Genomic DNA, 14090 nt, shown 5'->3' with positions numbered 1-14090 from the left:
AAAATGACGATGGCCTAAATCTGAATTTCCCTAGTAATCTCCAAAAAAGGATACATATCCATAAGAAGAGAAATAAACCAGTGGTAGGATTCTTTATCATTACTAGGAAACAGACTATTACAAACTTTAAATTACTGTAAATAGAGAAATAAATACCAAACTCCAACAGAACTATTTCTGGTGTTCATCTTGCTTCCAACCTGCAGAGAGCAGGAAGTATGTGACCAAAGAAAAGAGAATGAAAGGCCTAATGATGACAAAGCACAGTTAAAATCATCCTGAGAAAACCAAGTCCCACACTAAGTGCAAAAAATATTAAATGCAGGTACAAAATCTTGCAGATCTCAGCACTGACTATGGCCAAAAGAACTTCGCTGGGATAGAATGATGTAAATAGCAAGGGGGGACATCCTTTGATAGACAGGGCTAAAGAAGGAAGCAAGTGAGGGAAATTAAGGATTTGACAGTAATCCAAGTGATCCACAAGACACACCTATCCACCAAAAAAAAAATCATCTATTAAAGAAACTCCTTTTCAGTATCCTGAGAGAAGAGAGCTTCTAGAAGGAGAAATCTAAAACAGCACTCAAAACCTTACTCTTTCCAAAAAATAATCAGAAAAATCAGTTTACCACACCAAGTTAATATACGAAGGATACAGAAAATTAGAATCCAAACATTTTAGCTACTGAAAATTTCTCCCCAAAACTAATCAGAAGGCAGAAAAAATTTGACTGAGTGAATTATGTGTCCTTAACAAACATTTGGAGATATGGGAAAACAAACACAAAAAACTCCACCTTGAATCAGAAATTTAATAACTAAGAAGCAAAATAATCCATTCCACATCCCCCAAAAAGGAGAAATAAATAAGAGAAAATCTGAATCTACACACCAAAATGGGCTCATGGAGAACCCGGGAAAACTAACTGAATAATCAACCCTAAGACATAACTAGGTAAAACTATTAGACTTTAGGGATGAAAATATACAGAAGAAAAAATATACAGGGACTCAGTAAAATGATCAGATTACTTATAAGAGTAAGAAAATTAAGCCAGCATAGTATTTTTCAAGAAGAAGATACAAAGCAAGATATCACTGAAGAAAGTAAGAGCCTAAAATTTTACATCCAGCTAAGCTGCTTTTCAAGTATAAAGGCTTCAAAAAAATTTAAGAACTCAGGGAATATCATAATTCTAAGCTCTCTCCGAAGAATATATAGAGACCAAACCTGATTTTGAGACTTACTATAAAGCTACAGTAATCAAGATAGGCTGGTACCAGCAAAATGACAGAAACAACTAATGGAAGTTAACGGTGAGTTCAGAAATAGCCCTACACATATGTTGTCAATAAATTACTGACAAAGATGCCAAGAAAACTGAATAAGGAAAGAACTATCTTTTCAACAAATTAGAATTAGAACTACTAGATATTCATATACAAAAAAATTAACCTTGATCTATACCTGGCAAGGTAAAAAAATGAATCACCAAAGTACAAAACTGTACATAACAAATTCAAAATGCACAGTCATGGACACTTGATCTATACTTTGCATGGTACACAAAAATGAACTCACAAAAATACAAAACTTCTAGAAGAAAACACAGGAGAAAGCTTTGTGACTTGGAGTTAAAAAAATGCATAAACCACAAAAGAATTATCAATTGAACTTTATCAAAATTAAAAAACTTCTGCTCTTCAAACGATACTCTAATGAATGTAAATGAAAAGACAACCCATAGACTGGAAGAGAAATTTGCAAAACACGTATCTGATAAAGGCCTGATCTCCAGAATATATAAAGAACTCTCTCAATCACTAAGACAAACAATTTAATTAAAAAAATAGGCAAAAATTTGAAAAGACAGTTTATCAAAGAAGAGATATGAATGGCAAATAAGCACATGAAAAGATACTCAAATTCGTAGCCATTAATAAAATGTAAATTAGAACTATAATGAGATACCAATAGACACACTTTAAGATGGCTACAATCAAACAGATAATACAAAATGCTGAAGAGAATGCAGAGCAACTGAAACTCTCAAACATTTCAGTTGAAAAAGAGTACAGCTACTCTACAAAACAATTTGGCAGATTCTAATAAAACTAAACGTGCAGCCATGAGTTGCGTAATGACATTGTGGTCAAAAACAAACTGCATACATGTTGGTGGTCCCATAAGATTAATACCTTATAGCCTAGAGGTATAGTAGGCTATACCATCTAGGTTTGTGTAAGTATGCTCTATGATGTTTGCACAATGATGAAATCACCTAACGACCATTTCTCAGAACATATCCCTGATGTTAAGTGACACATATCTGTATTTATGACTCTGTAATACACTACGAATGTCTACTCAAGAGAAATGAAAACATACGTCCATGCTAAAATCTGTATGTACATGTTTGTAGCAGCTTTATTCATAACTGCCCAAAGTGGAAACAATCTAAATGCCCATCAAGTGGTGCAGAGACAAAGAAACTGTGCCACATCTATGCAATGGAATACTGTTCAGCAATATAAATGGAATGAACATGCAATGACATGGATGAAACTCAAATTCATTATATTTAGTAAAAGAAGCCAGACTCAAAAGGCTACATACTGCATGATTCCATTTATATGACATTCTGAAAAAGGCAAAACTATAGTGGTTGCCATGGTTTGGCTGGGGGAAAGGGAGATGATTAAGAAGCATGAGAGACCTTTTTGGCATTGTGGAAATTTTTGTATCTTGATTGTGGTGGTATGATGGTACACTTTGAATTCATTGTGCACAGGTGAATTAACTGTGTACAGAATTTTGTGTAACTAAGTGTACACCTAAAAGGGGTGAAATTTACTTTCAGTTTTATCTCGATAAACTCTAATCATGTCCTTCCTTCTAATTACAGACTTCAACAATCTATTTCTAGCTTTTCATACCTTTCTCTAACTACTAAATATGCAATAAAAGGTCTTTCACTTGGGGCTAGAGATCCACTGTTTTCAGCATATTTATTATTTGTTTTAACTATATAAAATATGAGATATTATTCTTACTACTAACATTAAGACTTTCATTTCTCCTTCATTTTTATAAAATAAGACCAAAAAGAATAAAATTTTCAAATAATTGCACAAACACTCCTATGTTGATATTTGCTAAAACGAAACTGTTGGCTGGCAGGCACCGGTACCATAACAATGTCCAACTATGTCCAAATACGACACACAGAAGGCAATTAAGAGATGTGAATATACAATGTATAAAAGAGATAATATATAAAAAAGCTGACAACTTTATATAAACTAAAGCAGGGTGAAGTCAACTAACTTGCCTACTGTCACAGAGTCAATAAGTAGCAAAGCAAAGATTTGAAAGACAAGAGAATATCAATATATAGAACATTGATGTTACAAATTTTTGGGTGGTCATAACTTTGAATATTCACCTTCTCATCCAAGGTTTCACTTACTGATGTTGCTAGTTTCAATAGCGCTTCTGAATCTTTTTGGCATCTAGGATTCAAAACAAAGGACCCTAATTTCAATTTTCTCAATTGCTATAAATAGTAGGTCATATTCAAAACTGAACATTTAAGAAATAGTTTAAAAATTTATAAGTTTTTCAAGAGGTGGCACAAAGTACTTCACTGGCTTGAAGGTAACAGACTTATTAAATGCATTACTTCAAAATCATGCTCACCTAAAGACAGTATATAAATAAGATCTAGTTTTAAATACACAAGGCAAAAACCTTTCGCAACAGTACTTTTGACTTAATAGGCTAGAAGGTAAAAAATTACACAGTGGATTCATAATTCAATAATTCTCAGACTTCTTTGTCTTAAAAAGTTGGAGCTTTTGAAGACTTCAAAACGGGAAAATTCTTATTTAGTATAATCCATTTTTATAAACTGATCTCTCCACTCCCACCAGAAAAAAGACCAGAGGTCATAATAAATGTTTATACAGTTTGGTGTATCTAGTAGTGTTGCAATTACCAGGGGCTTAGTTATTTAAAAATTTTTTTACTCTATAATTTCTGAAACACAGCTTTTACAATAAGAAAAAAGTTATTTCAAACAAAGAACATTACCCAATATTTGGCTTGCGACTATAGGTCTCCTGAAACTGGTCCAAGGCAAGCATAGCTGTGTGAATCTGTAAAGATGCCTATTTAGAACATTAAAAATTGGTCAATATTTACTGAGTGCTTCATATGTGCCAGGCAGAGTGCTAATGCTTTTAAAACACTATTTAATTTAACCTTTACAATAAACCTATTAGGTTAATACGATTATCTCTCTTTAACAGATGAGGAAGGTGAGGGTTAGAGAAGTCGACTTGACTTTAAGAACATAAAGCTATATTTAAGCAACAGATCCAAGTTTCAGTCCCGGGTGGTATTAGTTTTTACTAAGTCATCCGCGTGAAACTTAAGAGCAACACCAACTGAACAGCAGCAACAAAATATTTGTAGAAGCTCACCCAGTCCTTTTTCCTTATCAACATTTACAAATTTGGAAACTGTTAATACAATTCTTTCCTCATCACAAATACATTCACTGCTACAAAATTATATGCAGTGATTTAAAAAAATGCATTTCCAAGATTTTTTTGAAAGAAATATGAATTATGTAGAACTCTACATAGTTCAGAAAATCTTTTAGTAAGACTGCCTCTGTATAAATAATTGAAATAGCCTTTTAACCATCAAAGCTAGCAAATCATTATAAAAGTAAAACCTTTTCCTATTATTCTAACATTTTTCATGATATAAATTCCTGTTTTTAATCCGTAAGAGTCAACTTTGTATATGTGAATACAACCTTTATTAAAAAAATCTGACAGAAAAGTATATACATGTTACTCCATTTTAACTTTTCACTTACCAATCCCCATCCCCGATTATGTTGCCTCTCTCAAACCTACAAAGTGTTTATTTACCTCAGGTTTGCTAAAATCTGCAATAAGGCACTTCGGATGCTTTATCTGCCTCTCCAATGGTTCCTAACAGAAAAAACAAACAAAACCCCCAAACTATTACTACAGAGCAAGTGAGCGATTACTTGACAAAATATACTGTTATAGGTCAGAGCACTAAAAGCAATGGATCTCTCTCAAAGGTCTGAAATAAATAAGGTTGGGCCAGTATGTTTTAACCAAAATATAAAATAGCTACTATTCCCTGTTATTCCTCGTCTTCTTACCACACTTTACTTCTTTAATGTTAAATGCAATAAACTGCTCCACATAGCAAATTTGAGAACTGGTGAAAACATCTGTATACTCGAAAAAAATCTATGTTTTAATAGAAAAGCTAACATATTTTTCTGATATCAAGTTATCTAGCCTCGTTATACCTGACAAGACTTGAATAAATACTCAAAGTTAAAATTTTCTATGTGGAGCAAAGAACACACAAAGGTGTAAAAATGAACAAACAAAAATCCAATCAACAAGCAACCCCCCCCCCCCACCATTCTCCATCCCCGAAACAAAAACCCAAAACACCCACCCAATCTGAAATTTACTTGAGGTGTAAATTATCTAATTAAAGTTGGGATAGTGACAAGAGAAAGTAACGCAGGGGCAGATTTGACTAGCTGCAGTATTTTAATCTTGTTCTGTTCTAACTTTGGTTTGGACAGAGCCTTTTAGAAGACTATAGTTAATAATTGTTCTGGAAAAGAAAAGGCAATCAAGTTAAATCCTTGAGAACTTGCAAGAAAAAATAGAGATGTATTAGCCTACACAGAGAAGTGCCCTAAGGATTTAAGGAGCAGGAGACTTCTTTTTCTCTGATACAAGTAGCCTCCACATTCTCTCCATTCACATACTTATTTTCCTTTCAATGCCAGTTTACAGGAATTATTTTACCATTCCGACATATACACTGCTCTTGAAATTTAAAAATCTGGATTAACAAGTATGATAAATAAAATAAATATTCTTTTACTTTAAAAATGTAAATAACTGAATAATGAAACAAAACATATACTACTTCAATGCTTATTAAATCTTTCAAATATATATTAGTTTTATCTTTTGTCTTGGGAAGTTGTAAGAAGTATGATTAACTCTGATGATTCAGGAAGGTGTAGTTTCTTTGAAGTAACATATGCCTCAATTATATGCATACGGTGTTCTAGCTGTAAATTTTTGGGGGGATGCTAGTTTATTTCCTTAGACAGATACAATTTCCATCAAAGTGAGGGCAAATTAAAAAACAAAATCTGTTTGGTCTTTAAATTAACTGTTTGGTTAACTGGGTACTTATTTTTTTTTTAACTGTTTTTTTTTATTAATGTTATGATAGATTACAACCTTGTGAGATTTCAGTTGTACATTATTGTTAGTCATGTTGTGGGTACACCTCTTCCCCCTTTGTGCCCTCCCCCCACCTCCCCTTTTCCCTGGTAACCACTGATCAGATCTCCTTGTCAATATGTTAACTTCCACCTATGAGTGGAGTCATATAGAGTTTGTCTTTCTCTGACTGGCTTATTTCGCTTAACGTAATACCCTCGAGGTCCATCCACGTTGCTGCGAATGGGCCAATTTTGTCTTTTTTTATGGCTGAGTAGTATTCCATTGTGTATATATACCATATCTTCTTTATCCAATCATCAGTTTCTGGGCATGTAGGTTGGTTCCACGTCTTGGCTATTGTAAATAATGCTGCGATGAACATAGGGGTGTAAGGGACTCTTGGGATTTCTGATTTCAGGTTCTTAGGATAGATACCCAGTAATGGGATGGCTGGGTCATAGGGTATTTCTATTTTTAACTTTTTGAGAAATCTCCATACTGTTTTCCATAGTGGCTGTACCAGTTTGCATTCCCACCAACAGTGTATGAGGGTTCCTCTTTCTCCACAACCTCTCCAACATTTGTCGTTCTTGGTTTTGGATGTTTTTGCCAATCTAACGGGGGTAAGGTGATATCTTAGTGTAGTTTTAATTTGCATTTCCCTGATGATTAGCGATGATGAACATCTTTTCATGTGTCTATTGGCCATATTCATATCTTCTTTTGAGAAATGTCTGTTCATGTCCTCTGCCCATTTTTTGATCGGGTTGTTTGTTTTTTTGTTGTTAAGCCGTGTGAGTTCTTTGTATATTATGGAGATTAACCCTTTGTCGGATAAGTGGCTTGTAAATATTTTTTCCCAATTAGTGAGCTGTTTTTTTGTTTCAATCCTGTTTTCCCTTGCCTTGAAGAAGCTCTTTAGTCTGATGAAGTCCCATTTGTTTATTCTTTCTATTGTTTCCCTCAACTGAGGAGTTATAGTGTCCGAAAAGATTCTTTTGAAACTGACGTCAAAGAGTGTACTGCCTATATTCTCTTCTAGAAGACTTATTGTTTCTGGCCTAATCTTTAGGTCTTTGATCCATTTTGAGTTTATTTTGGTGTGTGGTGAAAAAGAATGGTCAATTTTCAATCTTTTGCATGTGGCTGTCCAGTTTTCCCAGCACCATTTGTTGAAGAGACTTTCTTTTCTCCATTGTAGGCCCTCTGTTCCTTTGTCGAAGATTAGCTGTCCATAGATGTGTGGTTTTATCTCTGGGCTTTCAATTCTGTTCCATTGGTCTGTGGACCTGTTTTTGTACCAGTACCATGTTGTTTTGATCACTGTAGCTTTGTAGTATGTTTTGAAATCGGGGATTGTGATTCCCCCAGCTTTGTTTTTCTTGCTCAGGATTGCTTTAGCAATTCACGGTCTTTTGTTGCCCCATATGAATTTTAGGATTCTTTGTTCAATTTCTGTGAAGAATGTTCTTGGGATTCTGATTGGGATAGCATTGAATCTGTAGATTGTTTTAGGTAGCATGGACATTTTAACTATGTTTATTCTTCCAATCCATGTGCATGAAATGTCTTTCCATCTCTTTATGTCGTCGTCAATTTCTTTCAAGAAAGTCTTGTAGTTTTCATTGTATAGATCCTTCACTTCCTTGGTTAAGTTTATCCCAAGGTATTTTATTCTTTTCGTTGCGATTGTGAATGGGATTGAGTTCTTGAGTTCTTTTTCTGTTAGTTCATTGTTAGTTAACTGGGTACTTATTTATTACTTTCTTCTCTTCTGCCATTCTTCTTCTGTAATGAAATATTTTTTAAGCAGAAAAAAAATACTTACAAAGCAAAATGTTTTAGGAGTCTTAACTTGGACAGCTATGCCTCCATGTAAATAAGGTTCCAGCTCTGTAGTATCACCAATGCTAAAAGAAAATGGTGACACCACTAAAAGAAAAAAAATTTAAAAATCATTATATAACATATAGACATTTAAACTTGAATATCTATCATCATAAAGCTGTTAATTTTCCCTGATTTACAAAATTAAGAAAATCCTGGTATAAATATTTTTGGGGATGGAGGTGGGAGGAAGCGTAGGGAACCAAACAAATTATTTTTCTAATGTGAACTTTAGGACTTTAACAAAAATAGCAAAGAAAACTCAAAGGGGGAAAAAAGTAATGAGAAGTGATTATTAGATATCAAAATATTCTATAAGGTCTCAATAATTAATATATTGATATCAATTATATACAACTAAAAATAATTAACATAGTGTGGTGTGGTACTGGCTCATGAACAGACAAACAGAATAGATTACAGAATTCAGAAATAGACCCACATAGGATACATTTAAAGTGGTACCTGAAATCAGTGAGGAAAAGGTAAAAACAAATTCAATAAATCTTTTGGGAAAGAAGCCATCTAGAAAAGTATCTACTTCAAATGGATAAAAGTTTTAAACGACAAAAAAGATGCCAAAAAAATTATTAGATAAAAGTGTAGGAGGAACAAAAATCCCTTAAAACTTTGGAGTGAAGAAGGCTTTTCTAATTATGACTCAAATAATGGAAAGCCAAAGAATAAAAAAATGAAAAATTTGACTATATATCAATACAAAAAAATGCACAGTAAAAATCCATCACAAGTAAAGTCAAAAGAAAAATGCCAAACTAGAAAAAAATATTTGCAACTCATATTAAAAAACCCCCAGAAAATATGTCCTACATAGTAGTAGTTCAAAGAAATAGTTAAGAAAATGATCAACAACTCAACAGGTTGAAGGGTGAAGGAGGTAAAAAAAGTACAGACTTTGAGTTACAAAATAACTAAGTCATAGGGATGTAATGTAAAGCATGGTGACTATAGTTAATAACACTGTATTGCATATTTGAAAGTTACTAAAGAGAGTAGATCTTAGAAGTTCTTATCAAAAGAAAAAATTTATAACCATGTGTGGTGATGTTAACTAGACTTATTGTGGTGATCATATCGCAACACAAACATACATTGAACCATTACATTGTAAACCTGAAACTACTATAATGTCACATATCAATTGTATCTCCAAAAAAAACCACATCAACTCCTCAACAGGAAAATGGTCAAAGGATAGATGATTCACATTAAAGGAAAAACAAATAGCGCTAAAACTTAAGATACTTAATCTCATTCATGATACATAAAACGCAAATTAAAATTATATTGTGATACCATTTTCATTAATACTATGAAATACTACATAGCCATAAAAGAAAATTTAAAGGAAAAAAAGAATGTTCGGCAATTACTGTTGTGAGAAAATCATCTAGATGTTTTGTTCAAGGAAAAGGCAAAAGGGTAGCATGATGTATAATATGCTGCCCTGTATGTAAAAAAGCAAAAGGAAACCTTGGAGGGATACACGATAAATAAGAGTGGATGAGGGAGAAGTGAGGGGGAGTCACAGGTGGACAATAAACTTTTCACTGTAAAAATTTACCCTTTATTTTTGAACTATTCGCTTATTTAAAAAATTAAATAAGGGGCCAGCCCAGTGGTCCAGCAGTTAAGTTCATGCACTCCGCTTCAGTGGACCAACATTTGCCAGTTCAGATCCCGGGTGCAGACCTATACACCACTCATCAAGCCATGCTGTGACAGTGTCCCATATACAAAATAGAGGAAGACTGGCAGGGATGTTAGCTCAGGGACAATCTTCCTCAAGCAAAAAGAGGAAGATTGGCCACAGATGTTGGCTTAGGGCCAATCTTTCTCACAAAAATAAACAAACAGTAAGCCTCTCTTCACACAAGCCTCATGTATCAAGTAGAGACAAAAGGTCAGCAGAGTAAACATCAAACTTAGCTGCTATTACCTCTGGAGAGGGGAGGAGCCCTGAAATACTACTCATTTTTTACTCTATTTGAACATATATACATACATATATTTAGAACAAGCATGTATTATTTTAACTATTTAAAAATATTTTTCAGATAACAGAAAATTACCTCAGAGCAATAAGTGCCAATTAATAAATGTTAAGAAATAAAGTTTCATAAACAGCCACTCTATTTAAATATTCTCTCCTCGCCCAAAGAACTTCGGGTACAAAATGTGGGTTTTCTTTATTTTCATTCCTTGATATTCAGTGGCTCCTCCTTTTATATGTAGCCTGAAGATTCTGATCCATTACCACAATCCATTGCATGGATCCCAAAACAATAAATGATAATCCCAAATGATCAGTTAAGACAATTTTTGCAAAAACAGATAAAAATTCTTTAATATCAATGAGCTGAACCTGTATTTTAGATATTTAGATACAGTCTGGGAAACAAAATCCAATAGCTTTTTTATTTAAGATGCAAAGATATAGATCCAAAGTTTTTCCTTTAACAGGGACTGATTTTTCCTCTCCTTAGGATCCATTTTGCTCATTAAAAAAAAGTAATTCTATTTATTAGTCTATACACTGATCACTTAATTATACTTTCAAATGCCCTAAAGATAAAACTAAATCACCTGAACAGGTGTAAACATGCAGTCTTTGAGTTACAGGATGTCTAGCACTGTCTTTAATTCTTTAAAACATGGCTGGAGGAAAATCACAAACTATTCAGACTAATGCTGCTATAAATTTATTATCTTCAACTTCAGATGAGCCCTAAATGATGCCTGATAATCTTTCTATTTTTCAAGATGAGTTTAAAAACTCTCCTCAAACCTCTGGCCTCGGTACCTTTCCCCATCTTAGAAAACCAGACTGTTCAACTTCTTGCCAATAAACCCACAACCTTGCCTCAATAATATCCTTTCAGTCCTTTTATCCAAGCCACTGAAGAACAACATATATCTCTATTTGAATACTTCATTGCTACCTCACTCAACAAGCCTAAACCATATTCCTTACCTTAGCTCCAAAACCTGCTCCCTTTATTGCACTCTCTAAGTGAATAAACAAGTTGCCCAAGTCAGAATCTTTGCTCCCTTCCCATATGAGATAGCAAAGTTTCCTCCTAATTGTGTTAATTCTTGTTATCTCAACTCCCACTGCTAGCTGCCATACTGTATCATTCAGTTCCTTGAATTGTCTTGACTCTTACTGTTTGTCTCTGTACAGAATATTCTTCTAACCACCTTCCCAAGCCAATGAAATCTTCAAATTTCAATCAACATATTCTGTCCCCACTGCTCCTGTCCCAAAACTTGTTTTCTTTTTGAGGAAGATTAGCCCTGAGCTAACTACTGCCAACCCTCCTGTTTTTGCTGAGGAAGACAGGCCCCGAGCTAACATCCATGCCCATCTTCCTCTACTTTATACATGGGACACCCACCACAGCATGGCTTTTGCCAAGCAGTGCCATGTCTGCACCCGGGATCTGAATCAGTAAACCCCGGGCCGTCGAGAAGCAGAACGTGCGCACTTAACTGCTGTGCCACTGGACCAGCCCGTCCCAAAACTTCGACAGCTTTCCTTGCTAAGTCTGGAGTTTCAAGAATGCCTGTATTCTCTTTACATCATGACTGTTTAATGGTGACTTCTCCTCAGTTGGACTTAATGTTTCAAGGCCAAGAAGTGGATCATGTCTGTCTGAGGTGATGCTGTATTCTCAACACTGAGTATAGTGTTTGAACTATAAATGGGCTGAATAATAAGCATAAATGAATTAATAAAACATATCAACTTACCAGTTATTTGTTGTGTAGATCCATTTAAGCCTGTCATTCCATTAATTTCTCGAAATGTTAGGAATTGTCCTGTCTCAAGTTTGTGAGGAAGATTTTCAAGGCAAGTCACAATGCCAGGATTAGCCTACAAATAAGAGTTACCTACTAAAAAACAAGTTATGTATTCTTTTTTCATACAAATTCCGAATCTCACACAAAAAGGACAAACCTCAAAACAATAAAAATTCCAAGCCATTCGTCTCCTTCCTTAGTAACAGCAAGCCTTTAAAGAATTTACACAAAATAGTGATCAACTTATTATTTTTTTATTTTGAATGTTGAAAATATAATTTCTGTGTTTGGAGCAGATATTCAGAGATTCCACATAGGAGTTCAGATACTTCAAAGATTCTTGTGACTTATAAAAAACATTTAAAGTTATCTAAGTTTAAAAGTTATATTACAAAAACTCTGTGTGCATAAGTGATAAGAGTCTAACTTTGAAGATCAAAGAAATCTAAGAAAGGAGGATGGAGATTTAAAGCCAGGAAACTGGTAGTTAAAGCTTGCTCAACGCTTTAAAGTAAAGAAATATTGTGTAGCCCCACTTATCAGGATAAACTTGGCTTATTTCACCAAAGAGGATGGAAGAGATAGGTCAAAGGCCTGGAAATTTCCTAATTGCATATAATCCTACATATTGCTTGAATAAAGTGACAAATTTAATCTACATAAAACCTAATGGAATTATCACTCTCTCTCTGATAATTGCGTAGATTCTAATATAATTCTTTTGCTGCTTAATAATTTGGATAGGAGTAATAAAATTATGATCACAAACATGTAGATAAAATTAATGTTATATGAGTTTGCTAATATCTCAAGAAGAACAGAATTCATAAGGACTTTATTAAGGAGAGGTAATCTGCAGATAAGTTAAACGGGAACATTTATGATATTTTCTAATTCATTATAGATAAGCTCCATATTTCCTGCACTATTCAATACAAGAAAATACAAATGCAATACAAGAATCCGTACTACCCCTTGGAGTTTATTCTAATTGTATGACATTCTCAGGGACAAACTAAAAACAACTAGAGAAGGTAAAAGGTTGAATAATAAACCATTCTGTAAGCAGAAAAATACACAGAATGATTTATTCAATGGATTTTTCTTAAAAAGGGGTAAGAAAGGCAATATTACATTGGGTTTAAAAATAAAGCATAAGGATAGAAGCACAAGTACTATTAGGTCAAAATATATTATCATTACCTTATATCTGGCTTCTTTTGAAGTTTAATGTAAATTGATTATAAAGAGTGCAAATAAAGTTAATGATTTAGGCCAAAAAGGAAGAGTACTAAAAATGGATCATAATGATTTCTTCAACTCTTTTAGGGAATTAAAATATTAAAAGCTTATAGGATATCAAGAGAATGTGGTTAGACAATGAGACTTTTTGATATAAAGGTTAATTAATTCTTAAACTTATTTTCTTCCTTCAAATAACATTTGAGAAATGCAACAAATTAGAAAAGTTTTTGTCTATGGTGACTTAAGTGTGACTCTTCCTGGAATCAGAGTGACTCAAGACATACTTAGTACATTTATGATCTGACACAATAAACAGTTCAGTAAACACTGATTCACAATTCACGTCCCTTGAGAACATGACATAGATCAAAATTAAAATTAAAATTTATGATATAAGCAAATGTTGATCAATTACTGAATAATGTTTGAAGGAATCCAGAATACTTTTAGCTACTTAATATTTGAAAGTTAATTGAGTTTTAATATACTGCAATCAAGAAATTAACAAAATATTCCCTCATGAATTACCTTAAAATATCATAGAATAAAAAATATTGCATATTTTGCTAACACCACTTTTTAAAAATACTATTTACATTAACTTAAAAAAATCATATACATGTAATACACATAAACAATCATACTTGCGTTATATTTGAAATGAAAATTTCTTTTGATTCTTCTCCTGTTGTATCTAAAACTTCAAATTCATCACCGAAATCACAAAACAACCGTGACCAAATTCCATGTATATCTGCACTGATGAACTGTGAAATGATAAAAACAAGTTCAAGCTCATCTATTTATATAAAGAAAAAAAAACA

The 14090-nt window shown here is 33.4% G+C and overlaps 1 protein-coding gene across 1 annotated transcript in view; it reads right to left on the bottom strand.

The window, feature by feature from the left end:
- UBA6 (ubiquitin like modifier activating enzyme 6) overlaps positions 1-14090 on the bottom strand; it is an 81938-nt gene that overhangs the window by 42358 nt on the left and 25490 nt on the right. The window contains exons 8-13 of the mRNA XM_023638029.2: positions 13911-14033; positions 11971-12094; positions 8141-8244; positions 4948-5010; positions 4097-4173; positions 3450-3516 (exon numbers count right to left, since the gene is read on the bottom strand). Coding sequence (XP_023493797.1) covers positions 3450-3516; positions 4097-4173; positions 4948-5010; positions 8141-8244; positions 11971-12094; positions 13911-14033 — 558 coding nt within the window. The remainder of the gene's footprint in view (positions 1-3449; positions 3517-4096; positions 4174-4947; positions 5011-8140; positions 8245-11970; positions 12095-13910; positions 14034-14090) is intronic.

The sequence above is a fragment of the Equus caballus genome, chromosome 3, assembly GCF_041296265.1.
Source record: "Equus caballus isolate H_3958 breed thoroughbred chromosome 3, TB-T2T, whole genome shotgun sequence".
Taxonomy (NCBI): domain Eukaryota; kingdom Metazoa; phylum Chordata; class Mammalia; order Perissodactyla; family Equidae; genus Equus; species Equus caballus.
Note: the sequence above shows the minus strand (reverse complement) of the source record. Positions and strands in the feature narration are given on the sequence as shown.